This window comes from Bos javanicus, chromosome 19, assembly GCF_032452875.1.
Source record: "Bos javanicus breed banteng chromosome 19, ARS-OSU_banteng_1.0, whole genome shotgun sequence".
Lineage (NCBI taxonomy): Eukaryota > Metazoa > Chordata > Mammalia > Artiodactyla > Bovidae > Bos > Bos javanicus.
In genome coordinates this window covers 14,229,000-14,245,285 of record NC_083886.1, presented here as the reverse complement: position 1 = coordinate 14,245,285, position 16,286 = coordinate 14,229,000, and the positions used below count along the sequence as shown (strand labels likewise).

General features: G+C 38.6%; 1 protein-coding gene across 13 annotated transcripts in view; it reads right to left on the bottom strand.

Annotated features, from left to right (window-relative positions):
* GGNBP2 (gametogenetin binding protein 2) overlaps nt 1-16,286 on the bottom strand; it is a 34,019-nt gene that overhangs the window by 9,164 nt on the left and 8,569 nt on the right. For 7 of the 13 annotated variants that reach the window (XM_061390248.1, XM_061390251.1, XM_061390252.1 and 4 more), the window contains 5 exons: nt 15,482-15,562; nt 12,849-13,102; nt 10,353-10,451; nt 6,316-6,441; nt 6,113-6,226 (listed from right to left, as the gene is read on the bottom strand). In XM_061390248.1, coding sequence (XP_061246232.1) covers nt 6,113-6,226; nt 6,316-6,441; nt 10,353-10,451; nt 12,849-13,102; nt 15,482-15,562 — 674 coding nt within the window. The remainder of the gene's footprint in view (nt 1-6,112; nt 6,227-6,315; nt 6,442-10,352; nt 10,452-12,848; nt 13,103-15,481; nt 15,563-16,286) is intronic. The other 6 variants (XM_061390258.1, XM_061390254.1, XM_061390256.1 and 3 more) reach the window with 1 other exon arrangement.

Here is a 16,286-nt window from a genome sequence, read left to right as displayed (position 1 = left end):
CCTAACTCAGGGATTGAACCCGGGTCTCCTGCACTGCAGGCAGATTCTTTACTGACTGAGCTACAAGGGAAGCCCTTCAACCAGTAAACCTTGATTCAAATGTTGACATTTTAATAAATACATCACCAACTAAGTATTAATATGTAGGGTGGGGAGGGCAAGAAGAACAGGAAAGTGGTACATGTATTTTTAGTTTACTGGTAATTTCCTAAATGTCAAATTCTTTCTTCCACACACACAAAAAAGTATGTTTCTCAACACACACATAAATAATACATACAACATATATGTAGAAATGTGGTTTCAACTTAAGTGTACTGAGAGAGTTGGACTGTGAAGAAGGCTGAGTGCCGAAGAATTAATGCTTTTGAATTGTGGTGTTGGAGAAGACTCTTGAGAGTCCCTTGGACTGCAAGGAGATCCAACCAGTCCATTCTGAAGGAGATCAGCCCTGGGATTTCTTTGGAAGGAATGATGCTAAAGCTGAAACTCCACTACTTTGGCCACCTCATGCGAAGAGTTGACTCATTGGAAAAGACTCTGATGCTGGGAGGGATTGGGGGCAGGAGGAGAAGGGGACGACAGAGGATGAGATGGCTGGATGCCATCACTGACTCGATGGACATGAGTCTGAGTGAACTCCGGTAGCTGGTGATGGACAGGGAGGCCTGGCGTGCTGTGATTCATGGGGTTGCAAAGAGTCAGACACGACTGAGCGACTGAACTGAACTAAATGCGGTAAAAGTGTAGAAGAGCATGTGAAGTAGAAGGATAACAATATTTTCTTCTAGAAACCAAACATCATTCAATCAGAGAAGAAAAAATAAGAGTCTGGTCTATTTTTGAATTCCTAAAATAAGGAAGAATTCGGTCAGGCTCACAATATTAGTAATTGGCTCTCTGAGAAGATTGGCTGTGATGGAATGAGGAAATTTTGCTCTCTATGATTTAAATTTATCTATCCAGGTGAGCTTATCTACTCCCACAGCGGTTCCCGTCAACATATCAACTCCACAGCTCCACTCAAGGCTCTGTCCTTGCCTGAAGGCCAGACCCATGCTGAAAAATGCGGGACAACATAGATGTCCAAAACCAAGGGCAACACAGTCCCCTTCCTATGTTACCTTCCATAGGTGTGAAGAAATCACCATTTACACAGTCACCCAGGATGGAACCTCAGGTAATTCCAACTCCTTAGTTAATTGCAACTCCTGCTTTTAGGGGTGGAGCCAATTGGTATCAACTCTTTCTTACACTGAGGAAGGTTACTTCTTTTCAACTCCCTCTGCCCTGTTTTAAATTGCCTAGTCAATTAAAAAAAAAAAAAGCTTCCTAATACATTTCCCTGCTTCCACTCTTACTAGCTCTAATGCAGCTCTCATACCAAAATAATTTTTTAAAACATCTCATTACCTCACTCTCAGCTTAAAAACCTCCCCACCATCTACAAATAAAGTTCAAACTTGTTAAGGCCTCCGGTGCTTTCTTCTCTTACCCAACCTACTATTTCCAGACTTTTTCCCAAGATCCGCTCTCCCTTCATGGTCCCTCTACACTGCCCTGCCCCCGTACATATACAATATATACAAATGGACTACTTCCGTTTTTCTTTAATTGAAGTATAGCTGATGTATGATGTTGTGTTAGTTTCTGGTGTATACCACAGTGATTCAGATACACACACAGACACACACACAGGTTCTTTCCCATAGTCTTTTCCATAATGGTTTATTACAGAATATTGAATATAGTTCCTGTGCTATATATACAGTAGGATCTTGTTGTTTATCTATTTTATACATAGCAATGTGTGTACCTGCTAATCCCAAACTCCTAATTTATCCCTCCCCTGTTTTCTTCCCCCTCTGGAAACCGTAAGCTGGTTTTCTATGTCTGTGAGTCCGTTTCTGTTTTGTAAGTAAGTTGATTTGTATCATATTTTAGATTCCACATATAAGTGATATCATATGGAATTTGCCTTTGTGATTTACTTCACTTAATGTGATAATCTCTGGGGTTTCCCAGGTGGCTCTGTGGTGAAGAATCCACCTGCTAATGCAGGAGACACAAGAGATGCAGGTTTGATCACCAAGTCGGGAAGATCCCGTGGAGGAGGAAAATGGTAACCCACTTCAGTATTTTGGCCTAGAAAATTCCATGGACAGAGGAGCCTGGCCACAGAGTCAGACAAAACTGAGCAACTAAGCACAGAACATGATCATCTCCAGGTCCATCCATGCTGCTACAAATGGCATTATTTTGGTCCTTCTTCTGGCTGAGCAGTACTCCACTGTGTGCATGCATGGGCACACGCATCATCTCCCTAATCCACTCACCTGTCAATGAACATTTAGGTCGCTTCCATGGACAATGGATTACTTTGTACATAACTGATGCGTCCCTACTACAAAGTCTTTTTTTGCTTCTGCTTCCTCCCCACTCCCCTCCACATCCATCTCCATTTGCCTAAATCATATCCATCCTTAAAAAAGCATCTTGCAATTTCCATAACTAAAATTCAACCTTCCTGTATTCCCATTATCTCTGACTTACACTTATCATTATAGCATTTACCCTTACAATGTCATACAATTATTTTGTTATGCACATCTTTTTGACCCAATAGCAGATAACTCTGTTTCTTGAAATGAATATTTGTTAAAACAGAAGCTCTAAGCCCACTTTGTAAACAGATGCAATCATGTTGGCAAGTAAAGTTAAATCACTGTTTCACTAACAGTTAAAAAAGAGACACAGAAATATACAAAAATTAATTCAAAATGTGTTAAAGACCTAAATATTAAGACCTGAAACTGTAAAACTGTTAGAGAACATGTAACAATGGAATAGGTGATGACTTCTCGCATATGGAATCAAAAGCACAAGGAACAAAATAAAAAGACAAATGAGACTGCATCAAACCTAAAAACTTCTGTGCAGTAAAGGAAACAACAGAGTGAAGGCCAACCTATGGAACAGAGAAAGTATTTACAGACCACACACTGGACAAGGGGTTAATGTACAGAATAAGGCACTCTCACAATTCAATAACAGACAAAAAAAAAGTAGGATTAAAAAGTGGACAAAGGACATGAACAGACACTTCAAAGAGAGGCTAGTAAGTACATGATAAAATGCTCAACATCACTAATCATCAGGGAGATGCTAATCAAAACCACATGAGATCACCTCAAGCCCACTGTATGTCCACTATCAAAAATTAGAAAAGAGAGACTTCCCTGGTGGCTCGGCAGCTAAGACTGCACTCCCAATGCAGGGAGCCCAGGTTCAATCCCTGTCTGGGAACCAGATTTCACACACCACAACTAGAGTTCACAGGCTCCAACTAAAGAGCCCTAATGCCGCAATGAAGACTGAAGACCCCAAGTGCATCAACTAAGACCCAGCACAACCAAATATATATATATATTTTTTTTTTTTTTTAATTAGAAAATAACAAGTGTTGTCAAGGATCTGGAAATACTGGAAACCTTCCTTGCACACTGTTGACAAGATTATAAAGTGGCTGCCAGCATGGCAAATAGTATAGCATTTCCTTAAAAAATTAAGAATAGAATTACCATATAATCCAGCAATCCCAATTCTGGGAACACATACAAAAGAATTAAAAACGGAATCTCCAAGAGCTTTTGGCACACATCCATGTTCACTACAGCATTTTTCACAAAAGCCAATATGTGAGAACAACCTAAATGTCCACTGATAGATGGACACAGTGTATACATACAATGGGACATTATTCATCCTTAAAAAGAGATAATTCTGTCATGTGTTAAAACATGGGTAAACCTTGAGGACATTATGCTAAGTGAAACAAGCTAAACACAAAAGACAAATATGGCATGATTCCACCTATATGAGTTATATGAAGTAACTGAACTCAAACAGAAAACAGAACGGTGGCTGGCAGGAGGTGCAGGGAGACGGAAACGAGGAGTTTTTAGTCAATAGGTGGGTTTAGCTTCAGTCACACAAGATGAAAAAGTTCTAGAGATCCAGTGCACAATAGCTAGTAAATAGTTGACAGTACTGTGCTATACACTTAAAAACTGTTAAGAAGTAAACGCATGTTATGTATTTTTTATCACAATTTTTAAAAAGTCTTCCCCTTGGTGGGAGAAATGGTCTTAGACACAGAAATAAAATTACTTCCACATTTTGAGGCTATAAATGGTAAGTCTACATTTTTTTAGTAAATAAATGGTTAAATATCATATAGTACCAATAATAAAGCTTGAAATATTTTCCCTATATCTTACTGCTTTAAATCATCAGTTTAATATGTTTGACTGTACATGATCGTTAAGTAGCATAAACATAAGCAAACAGTCATTTAAAATTTTATACAGAAGCTGTAAGAATGAAAGTGATTTTTCCTGTTTTCAAAAGTAACCTTGCACACAAATTAAAAAAAAAAAGTTTCTTAAGACAGAGGTTTCAGAGTTTCTAACACCTAATTTCTAATAATGCACTATTATAATTTAAATAGTGTTATAAAATCTTTAGTATACACTGCTCAGAAAAATCTATTAAATAAAAATAGATGTGCCAAGAACATCCACTATTCAGACCTTTAGAAATCATTTTCAACTGACTGTACCTCAAAAACTCAAACTGTACCTAAAATAAGAACTAGTTACACAGGAATAACAAGGACTTGCAAATCTGGCAGACGCATATTCCCTGATGTGCTTACTGTGTGCCAGATACTGTTCTAAGTAAGTCTTGTTATGTATCATCAATCCTAACAAATTTAATCTTATAATAAGTTCTATAGGAATACTATTTTTTCTTAAAACAGAAAAACACGGAAGCACAGAAAAGTAATCTGTACAAAGTTATAATCAGTAGAACCCAGATTCACTGCAATCTTCCTTAACTGCTCCTAATTGTACTTCTTCCCCTGAATCCTTAATATATTTATAAAACGGACTCCACCTTTCCTATAAAATACTGCCCCCCAAACACAGGAAATATCTACAACCAATATAGGAAATTTCAAAATGTTAGCTCTAGTAACTACTAATTTATCACCCAAAAAAGCTCTTTTGGATGGGCCAATTCATACTGAATACAAGGAAATATATATTGAAAAAGAAAGGTATCTATGACGGACCTATACATTCATTTGTTTTACATTTACTTCCCAAACTCCAAATAACTGACATTCTCTATTCTTTTCGGTACAATCAACCAATAAGGCAAAAAACAAGAAAGTTGTAATTGAAAAAAGAAAAACACTTAATAAACTTAGTATGCAGATTAAGTCATTAGCTCATTGCCATATGAACACCAACCTTGATAATGCCAGTTTTTATAATTTACGTGTGTTTTCTAGAAGCGTCCCCAAAGTAATTGTGTATATCTGTCCCAAAGACATAAGACACATAACCACAAACCCAACACGTGACAAACAGCACAACGCCACCTCTAGATGCCTCCTTTATGGGTTTCCTTTCCTACTGTACTCTCCCTCCCTATGAATTTGCAAATGTTAATGACACTTGGAAAATTCTTTGTAAAGTAGTATTCTAAAAAGAAAAATCTGAAGTTACTTTTATAATACACGAAGCACATGATTTCCAACTCTATTTTTAGCTCTTGACAAAGAAAAAATAATTGAAAATATTACTAAGTAAAAGCTGCTATTTTAACTTTAATTTTGAAAATGATACCATGAAACACGTCCATCAAAAACAAGGAATACAAGAATTTCCACAGTGATTAAGTACACTTTATTCAATTCACAGTCACTCTGTGTTCCTTGAAAGGCTGGCCTGGAACCAACAGGTAAAACACAAGAAGGTCAACACTGAGCATCGTGCCATAAAGGAACTTCCTGCCCTAGCACTAAGCTCCGCCTGGTGGCAGGTATTAACGGGAGGGCTAGAGTACTATGGCACCCCACTCCAGTACTCCAGCCTGGAAAATCCCATGGACGGAGGAGCCTGGTAGACTGCAGTCCACGGGGTCGCTAAGAGTCGGACACGACTGAAGGGACTTAGCAGCAGCAGCAGAGTACTATTACAGGAAGAAGGTGACTGACACCTAAAGCATCTTCCCACTACATCATCATGACCTTTGGACTTACCTGTGTTTTCGCAGATACGTTTCTAGCGTTTCTAAAAGACAACTAGAGTCAATTAAAACTACTTCATCCCTGCATTCTTGGGACATGAGTTCCCATACATCCATCCAACAACCTCTGCAGAAAGAAACAAATCTTAGTGAGATGGAGGCATATATAATGGAAAAACATTTTAAAAAGCGGAGTAAAGGAGTGCTTGATTTTACCTGGCTGTTCCCTGGAAAGGTCCATAATGGAAAATGATCCTACACTTGCTGTCCTTCCTGTGGTCTTCACTACTCCTCTTATCTGTACTTAACTTCTCTGAACTGACACTGCTACTGCTCCCTTCACTGTAGTACAGTACAGTACAAAGCTTAGTGACACTGAGATGATCTGAAGGAATAATTTCTATAGTCTAAATTAAGATCATGAACTCTTTAATACATTAAGATATATTAGTAGGGTAAGTTTGCAAATTTGTATATAATTACATATTTACTTTAACCATATTAAAATGTTATTTATACAGGAGCTCATATCTTTACACAAAAACGTGTGCTCAACTATTACGTTTACTTGATAATAATTTAACATTTACATTTATCAAGATAGTAACTGTTTAATATAGTAAGCATTTTATGAGCATATCTACTTGAAATGTTAAAGTCAAAAGGGCTGAAAAAATTGCAAAATATTTTCACTTCTATACATGGATCAACTTTCCACAAATTGAAAATGCTAACAAGTGTTGATCTACTTAATGTGCTTTTATAGCTAGCCCATGGCAACAAAATTCTTATCTACCTTCATATTTACAAGTAGCTGGGAAAGTCACAAATTAATCTAATTAAATAAAATTTTACATTTTTGAAAATAAAGATAGCATACTAAGATGAACACTTAACACAGCCTAAATTAGTAGTACTACACAAATAATTTTTTAAAAACTTACTAAAAACTTCCCAGACTCTCCCTCCCCCACAGGTTTCAATGTGGCGCTGGTCACGCATTTTGCTTTGTTGCAGATGTGCATTCCAAGAGAAATGTGTTTCTATTTTCCATTCAATGATAGTCTTCTTGATTTTTCATGATTCTGAACAACTGGCTCCTGCCTGTTCTTCTGCAGGTCTCACTAGTCCTAGAAATTCATTACCTGGGATGCTTGAGATGGAAACACTTCTGAATCTTTACTTAACCTACTTTCTATAGCTAAATAGGTATTTCTCAACCCCCTGCCCACCATATAAGATCAGACATACAATTCAGCTCCCTAGTCTCATCTCACAAGGGCTTAAGAAAGGGTGAATGGTTCTTATTTTTGAAGCAAACACCTCAACTCCTGCTCTGCCTTGCATGTTACATCCTTCTACTCTAATCTCCCAAATTTCAAATTTTCTAATTATGCTTCAGTGATCCACATAACTCTCAAATTCTCAGTTTTGATGAAAAGGGCTGGGGAATGACTATTATACCATCAGAATGTGAAAGCATTATTCTAAAACAACTTGAAATTCTATAACTCAAATCAAGATTTTATCCATAATCTCTCCAAACCAAATGTCTTTATACTTCTTCTTCCTGTCAAGATCAAGCTTTCTGAAAAAGGGAGTCTTTTCACTTCTTTGTTCTACTTCCATACTTTCCACTGACAGCTTAGTCCATTAAGACCCTGCAATGCATGCATTTTTCTACACATTCTGATCTGGATTCTGATGCATTCAACCACAGATCCGCTCATCAAGATCACCAATTATCTTGGTGTTGCTATATCCAATGGACTCTGAGGTCCTTGATAACTCAGCAACCTTCAACACAGCTGTCCAACTCCCTGCCCCCCAAAACACTCTTTTCCCGTGGTTTCCTCCTGCCTCTCCAGCCACTCTCTCAAGTTTCTTTAGACTTATTCTTTCTTACCATTAAACTGAAGTCCTCAGCATTCCTTTCTGTTACCCTACTCTTCCTGTAGGTGATCTTATACGGCTGACCACTGAATAACACGAGGCTGACTTGCGCAGGTCAACTTACACGTGGATTTTTTTCAATAGTAAATACCACCGCACTACACAATCTGCAGTTACTGAATATGAGGACATGAAGGAACCATGTATAATATATGAAGTTGCCAACTAGCAGTTACACTCAAATTTTCCACTGTGTGGAGGATCTGTGCTCCTAACCCCTGTGCTGTTCAAGAGTCAGCGGTACACCACCCATCAGCTACAGGCCTACAACCTGGGCCTAGACCTTTCTTTCAGACCACACACTTACTCCCAGACAATAACCTAGGTTTGCTTGTATGAATATGAGAATACTCTAAGAAAGACTGAACTGGACTGTTACTATTGGTTAGGCTAAAACCTAATTAACTGTATTATACCTTCCCCTGAAGAAAATGAAAGGGGGGAACAACAGTGGAAAAATACAAAAAGTCATAGTAGCACAGAATGGCGGTGACCATCCGAAGTGGAGGAGGAGAAGTCTTGGCTAAGCAGACTATACTCTGACCAGCTATCCACATGGCACGGGGAATAACTGAAACTACCTTAGGAGGTGTTGCTTAAGATCAACTAACTCCACTCACACTGATTGCATAATTCGGCAAACAATCTTCCAAAACATCTGGCTTCCTATGTGGTGGGGCTAGAGCTGACATTGGATGTGAAGCCTGTGGAGGTTATGTTTTTTATTTCTAAGCTAAAACATAGGCAGACACAGCTATATGTCAATTTAATGAAAGTAATCGATGAAGCAAAGTCAAGAACAAGAGAGCAATGGAATCCAGAGCAAAAATGGAACGACTGGTCTTTGTAGGAAGGTAGCAATGGGCACAGATGTTTACCATGTGGGGTAGCTCTTGCTTTTCAGTTCCTCAGTGACAAACATTCATAATCAAGAAACAGAAGGCAGGCTTTGTATTGTATCAGACTATTCTGTGGTTTTAGTCAACAGGTTATTCAGATAAAGGTTACTGTCCAATGAAAATCAGACTAAATTCTGCACTCAGAGAGTCAGGAATTCTTTAAAGATACTGGTAAATCAGGTATGTGAAATAATTATCCTTAGATAACCATTTGAGGTTGTACAGAGCTTTACTGCGTTTAGAGTTCTCACATTTACAAATCATGTGTGATTCTTATGTAAATCTTGATTCTAACAAATCAATGTAAGAAGACACTTTCAGAGAGAGTCGGTGAAACGTGAATATCAACTGGGTATTATATTATTGTAGTTAAGTTTTTGTTAGGTGTTATAATGGCACTGTCATGAAAGAAAATGTCACTGTATTTAGAGATGAATGTAGTAGTAAAATAACATGATGTCTGGAATTTGCTTTAAAATACTTCAGCAAAGGAAAAGGCAAACAAATGAAATAAATGTGGCAAATCCTGGTAACAAGTGAGTCTGGGTAAAGGTATTTGGGGGCAACAGGGTCCTTGTATAGTCTCTCTACTTTTCTATGTGTTTGACAGTCTTCATGATGAAAGTTTAAAAAAATTTTTTTGTTCCTGAGTATGGGGGCAAAAAAGAGATTAACATACCACCACCTGGTCATCCAGATCTTTTTACCAGGGAGGAAAATGTCAACAATACTAACGAGATGTTCAAAAAACTAACTTCTAAAATTAATTCAGGAGCACAGTTTTATATCATCCCATTCTCCCCAAAAGTTACTTCTTAGAAACTCCCTTCAAATTCCATGACTTCTCCTTACCACCCACCCCCAACCCCAAGCAATTTTCAAGGGGAAACTTGACACTGAGCTGGGAGAAGGGGGCAGCCTTGGGCACTGTAGCATCTAACCAAGAAGAAAACTGCAAATTAGTTACATAAATTCACATTGCTTTAACTAACTCAAGGGTTTTTTGGTAAATCCTTGATAAATTATTAGGGAGACCTAAAGACAAGAAAGACAAGAAAAATAATTTATACAACTATTAGGTTAAAAAATGACACCACTACTTTGAAAAAATTAATATTGGCTACATAAATTAACCAAAGATCTCAACCTCCTTTCCCTGAAACACATTTAATACAAGGGAAAAAAATTTTTAGAAGTCAAACTTATACTGAGACCCTATATAGACCCAATGCAAAAAGAACTAGGAGACATATTTATTTTGACCAATTATATGGTGTTCTATTTTACAGTGTAAACAATTAATGAAATAAAACTAGCATTGTTTCTTCTCTTTTTACCAAATAGGATCAACATTTATAATCTTAACACTAACAAAGTATCTTGATAATCAATTTTACTTACCCCAAAGGTTTTGGTTTGTGCGTGTCTAAGGAGTGCAACTGACATCTCTTGTTCTTTTTACTTTTTGGAATAGCATCTATCATGTCATTTAGTTTGGACCTAATAAATAAACAAATAATAAAAAATAAATAAACCATTAAAGGTCTGATTAACATTAATTTTTCTTGAGAATTTTCAAAATCTTTATGCTCTTTAATGAGAAGTATATTTAAAGTATTACAGACGTATCACTTTGAAAAATTCTCTTCAAATGAACTCTAACCCAAGGGTCTATACAATATTCCTATTCCATTCCCAGACTATCAGAATGTTGAAGGAGGCCTGCTCTATTCAACATACTCTTTCCCTTAGTCTACATCCATCTCATTCATCCCTACGTCTGCATTGTATCTAGCAGTGTGCCTGGCACTCCAATATTTTATTACTTATTGCTACCTGACACTCAGCCATACTCCCTTATCCAAACTTACACTATCCTTGACAATTCCCTGGTGGTCCAGTGGTTAGGACTCTGAGCGCTCACTACCAAGAGCCCAGGTTCAATCCCTGCTCAGGGATCTAAAATCCCACAAGCTGTGCAGTATGGCCAAAAAAAAAAAAAAAAAAAGAGGCGGGGGAGGTTAATTAAAAATAAAATAAACAGGGGATTCCCTGGTGGCTCAATGGTAAAGAATCTGAGTGCCAATGCAGGAGACATGGGTTCAATCCCTGTTCTGCCAAGATCCCACATGCCATGGAGCAACTAAGCCCATGAGCCACAACTATTAAGCCTATGCTCTAGAAACCGGGAGCAGCAACTATGAAAGCTCACAAGCCGAAGAGCCCGTGCTCCGTAAGAGAAACCACTGCAATGGGAAGCCCGCGCACCACAACTAGAGAAGAGCCCCACTCTCTGCAACTAGCATAAAGCTCAAGTAGTAACGAAGACCCAGCACAGTCAAAATAAAAATAATTGTTAAAAGTCCTAGCTCATATAGCTAATAAGTTTTTAAAAAATAAATAAACATACATTATCCTTGATGAAGAGCCTTCAACAGAAATTTTATGCAAATATAGAAATACATAATGCTAAACATCCAAACCCTGAATCCAACCAATAAGCATAGGTTGTCAACTCTTAAATATATCCAGAATTAGATCATTTCTCATCACCGCCACTGTTATGACCCTTGTCCAACTTGCCTCTCTAGCTTAGTCAATTCCAACAGTTGGCCTCCCAAATGGTCTCCTTGCCGTCTACCCTTTGCCTTTACATTCTACGTTTCACTTAGCAGCTGGAGTCATCTTTCCAAGACAAAAATCATATTCTTCTATCTCTATTTAGAAATCCTTCAAAGCTTCTTTTCTTAGGCAGAATAAAAATCCATAATCTCTACCACCACCTTCAGACAGCTTCTCTTTTCCTATTCACACCACTTACCCTTTGGTGATCACATTTCACCTTATAGGTGGGTGTGTGGATACATGTGCATGTGTGTATGTGTATATACATATGTATACATACATATACATATGTATGTGTATATATATATGCATATGCTGATGGCACAAATTTATATCCCTAGGCCAGAACTCTCTGAACTCTACTTGCACTCCCAATTGCTACCTCAAATTAATATGCCCATAAGTCAGCTCTGCGAAATTGCTCCTCCTAGGGCTTCCAAGGTGGTCTAGTGATTAAGAATCTGCCTTTCAGTGCAGGGGACTCAGGTTCCATCCCTGGTTGGGGAACTAAAATCCCACATGCCTCGGGGCAACTTAGTCCAGGCACTGCAACTACTGGATCCAGCCATTTCCCATTATCTCTGTGGCCACTATACTGGTCACTGTTCTTTCTTGCATGGACTATTGAACAGCTTGTTTCTCTGCTTTCCACTTACTCGTAACACAGAGGTAAAAGGAAGCATAACTCCAAGGTAGACCACGTACTCCTCTGCTCAAAACCTTCCCAAATCTTCCCGTCTCAGAGTTAAGATAAAAGACCTCAGCATAGCACCACATAATTAGGCCTCTCGGTGCTCCTCTGACCTCATCTTTTATTACTGTTTCCTTCATTCATCTGCCCCCAGTCACAATGGCTTCCTTGCTATTCTTCAAACACGCCGGGGAAACTCCAATCTCTGAACCTTTACCCTGCTGCCCTTTCTCTGCTTCACCCAAATAACTACATGGCTCACTCCCTCACTCTATTCTAGCCTATATGCAATGTCATTTTATTAGAGAGGCCTTCCCTGACCACTCTCCACGTGAGTTCTACCCACTCATTCTCTATCTCCCTTACTGGTTTGTCTTCATAACAACTTTCTTCACAAAGTATATATTTGTTTACTGCCTGTCTCTCCCTCAAGAAAAGAAACTTTACAGTCATTGGCACACAGAAGTTACTTGTGGTAAATCTGAACTTAAGCTTTGCCCCAAAGTTAAAAAAAAGCTACCCACTGTCACTGAGTTTAAAAACTTAAGCAAACCCATTGTTTCCTAATTGATTATACTCACCCATGTACGTAAAACAATGTATAAAGCTTCTTTGCATCAGTCATGCAGCTTCGAGTTACAGACAGGACTCCCTTGGGCCCCACTGTCAGGGGTTCAAGGGCAGGATTTCCAGACTCCACAAGCTGGGAAAAGAGGCGTTCCACACTGCGACGACAACCCACACATGGCACAAGCTGAGAAAGTGCGCTCAAGACTTCACGTGATGTCACCACCATGGCAATACTTAGATCTTGTTGCTTAAGCATACTATGTCGCTGAGAAAAAAGGGAAAGAAAGATAAAGAAGAGTTCATAAGGAAGACATAAAATGACTTTCACTACTCCTTCTGATTCCTTATCCTTGTGCAGTAAGTACAACCCGGGCAGGGCCTGCCATCTACCTGCAACTGAGTCAGAAAGGCAAGATGGGTCAGCCTTACCCATGCTGCACTGAGTTTATTCCACAGCCCTTACACTGCCCTCCCCGGAGCCCAGTTTTAGAATCTCAAGTATGAAAAACTTTGCTTACGGACTTTCCCCGGTGGTCTAATGGCTAAGACCCTGAGCTCCCAGTGCAGGGGGCACAGGTTCAGTCCTGAGCTGGGGAACTAAGATCCCGCATGCTGCACGGCACAGCTAAAATAAACAAACGCTGCTTGGGATGCCAGGGCTGTGCAGTAGGTGACCAGCACAGCCAAAAGAAACCCTGCATCTGGAAATCCAGTGCTTGTTCAATGTGAGTATTAAGAGTAGTACTCTCACTTAAAAAGCTTTAAAAGAAAAAAGAATAAAAACAATGTAGCTTTACTATGTCTCCTTGTCAACCTTTAACAACACACTATGTTTAGCTGCATGAGTCAAGTTAGGATGGTGATCATGTAGGGCAGCAGTTCTCAACCTGGAGGCGTGAGCAGGTGTGTTACGGATCAGTGGGAGAGAACAAGGCCCATCTCACCTATGGAGGAGCCTGCAGTGAGTGAGTCGGAGAAGGTGATGGCACCCCACTCCAGTACTCTTGCCTGGAAAATCCCATGGACGGAGGAGCCTGGTAGGCTGCAGTCCATGGGGTCGCTAAGAGTCGGATACGACTGAGTGACTTCATTTTCACTTTTCATCTTCATGCACTGGAGAAGGCAATGGCAACCCACTCCAGTGTTCTTGCCTGAAAAATCCCATGGACAGCGGAGCCTGGTAGGCTGCCATCTATGGGATCGCACAGAGTCGGACACGACTGAAGCGACTTAGCAGCAGCAGCAGCAGTGAGTAAAATGCTGGTGCATATGAATGTAGGGAAATAGACAAAAACTCCAGGAAGTAACTTCTACTTGGCTGGAGCTATAGTTATACTACAAGTAATGTAGTGTGCTGCTGCTAAGTCACCTCAGTCGTGTCCGACTCTGTGTGACCCCATAGACAGCAGCCCACTAGGCTCCCCTGTCCCTGGGATTCTCCATGCAAGAACACCGGAGTGGGTTGCCATTTCCTTCTCCAATGCATGAAAGTGAAAAGTGAAAGTGAAGTCACTCAGTCGTATCCGACTCTTAGCGACCCCATGGACTGCAGCCTACCAGGCTCCTCCGTCCATGGGATTTTCCAGGCAAGAGTACTGGAGTGGGGTGCCACTGCCTTCTTTGCCAATAATCCAGTTTACCAAAATAAATAAATAAATAAAGGTGAGAAAGGTAACTCCCAAGAAGGATATTATCATATTTACCACTAACCTTTAATTCAGTTTTCTCCAAAAGTTGAAACAATTTTGAAATAAATTAGCCATTTATCTTCCTTTATACTGATCATATATAGTGTATTTACAAAGTATCACACTGTTTAAAAATTAAATAGGACTAGGAGTTTGGAATTAGTAGCCACAAACTATTACATTTTTTTAAAAGTCTTTATTGCATTTGTTACAGTATGGCTTCTGTTGTTTATATTCTGGTTTTTTGGCCATGAGGCATGCAGGATCTCAGCTCCTCATCAGAGACAGAACTCACACCACACCCTTTGTATTAGAAAGTAAAGTCTTAACCACTGGACATCCAGGGAAGTCCCGCAAACTATTACATTTAAAATGCATAAACAACAAGGTCCTACTGTACAGCACAGGGAACTATAGCCAATCTTCTGGGATAAACCACAAAGGAAAAGAATGTAAAGAATGCATACATGTGTACAACTAGTCACTCTGCTGTACAGCAAAAATTAGCATGACATTGTATATCAACTATACTTCCATAAAAAAATAAAATAAAATTTAAAAAAGAATTAAATAAAAATCAGAAAATTCACAATACAAAGTTTTTTTTTTAAACCAAAGAAAACAATTAGAGAAAATAACAAAGTTCTCAAAGAAAAGTTGTCTGTCCTATCTTTTAAAAACAGGGAAATTAAATTTAAAATTAAACCAGTGAAGCTAATGCCTTATGGACATGTAAAATGGTAACACACCAACCACCACCAAATCTTTTGCATCACAGGGATGTAAATGTAACTGGAGCAACAGTAAAAGAAAACAACCACACTGAACCTTACGACCTAGAGAGCCCTAGGTAAGATAAAATGACTGCTCACATCTCTGACTCCTTAAAACACACACATACACGCACATGCTCATGCACACACAAGCCATTTACAACATTAATTTTTAAAACTTACCTGAATGAACTGCTTCAGCTGTGTACCATTATTTTGATGCCCATCAAGATTTAACACATTGTCAGGAAATTCCATCACCATCTTAATATATAAAAGAATATAAATCAATTATTTTGCCTTCTTTGAAAGCATTGATACAGACTATTTTATAATATCCTAGGACAAAAATAGACTCCCCTAAAGCCAGATTTGCTCCCTCCCACCTCCATCAAAAAGTTAAAAAAAAAAAAAAAAATCCAAATTACAGTTTCTAAAGCCAGAAATGGTATAGTCATTAGAAGCAAGGGCACTGAATTCAGGCAGACCTGAATTCAAATGCACTTCTATTATAATTTACAATTTATGTCATAATTCTGGGCAAGTTACTTAACAAGTCTGATTTTCAGCTTCCTTATTTGTAAAATGAGATTAAGCAGTAACTTTTAGTATCTCTTATAGAACGGGTTGTGACTTATATTTAAAACTTATATTTAAAAATGTGTGTTGTAGTAGCTAATGAAAGCACTTAGTAAGTGAAATAACCTGATATCTTACATTAAGAATCCTGACATTTTCAGTTAGTCCTCACAGCTCCAAAATACAGTAAATCTTATCACGTAAATAACTATATAGACATATACGACTATATATGTAATGACTTCACTTCACATATACACACACACACAGATACACACTCAGAATAATACCCAACACATAGCGAATGCTGGCTCTAATCATGAACAGAAAAAAATACACTGAAATATTTATTCAGTTCTCAAAATTCATTGCAGAGGATGAGAGACACATAAAGCTTAAGGCTATTTCG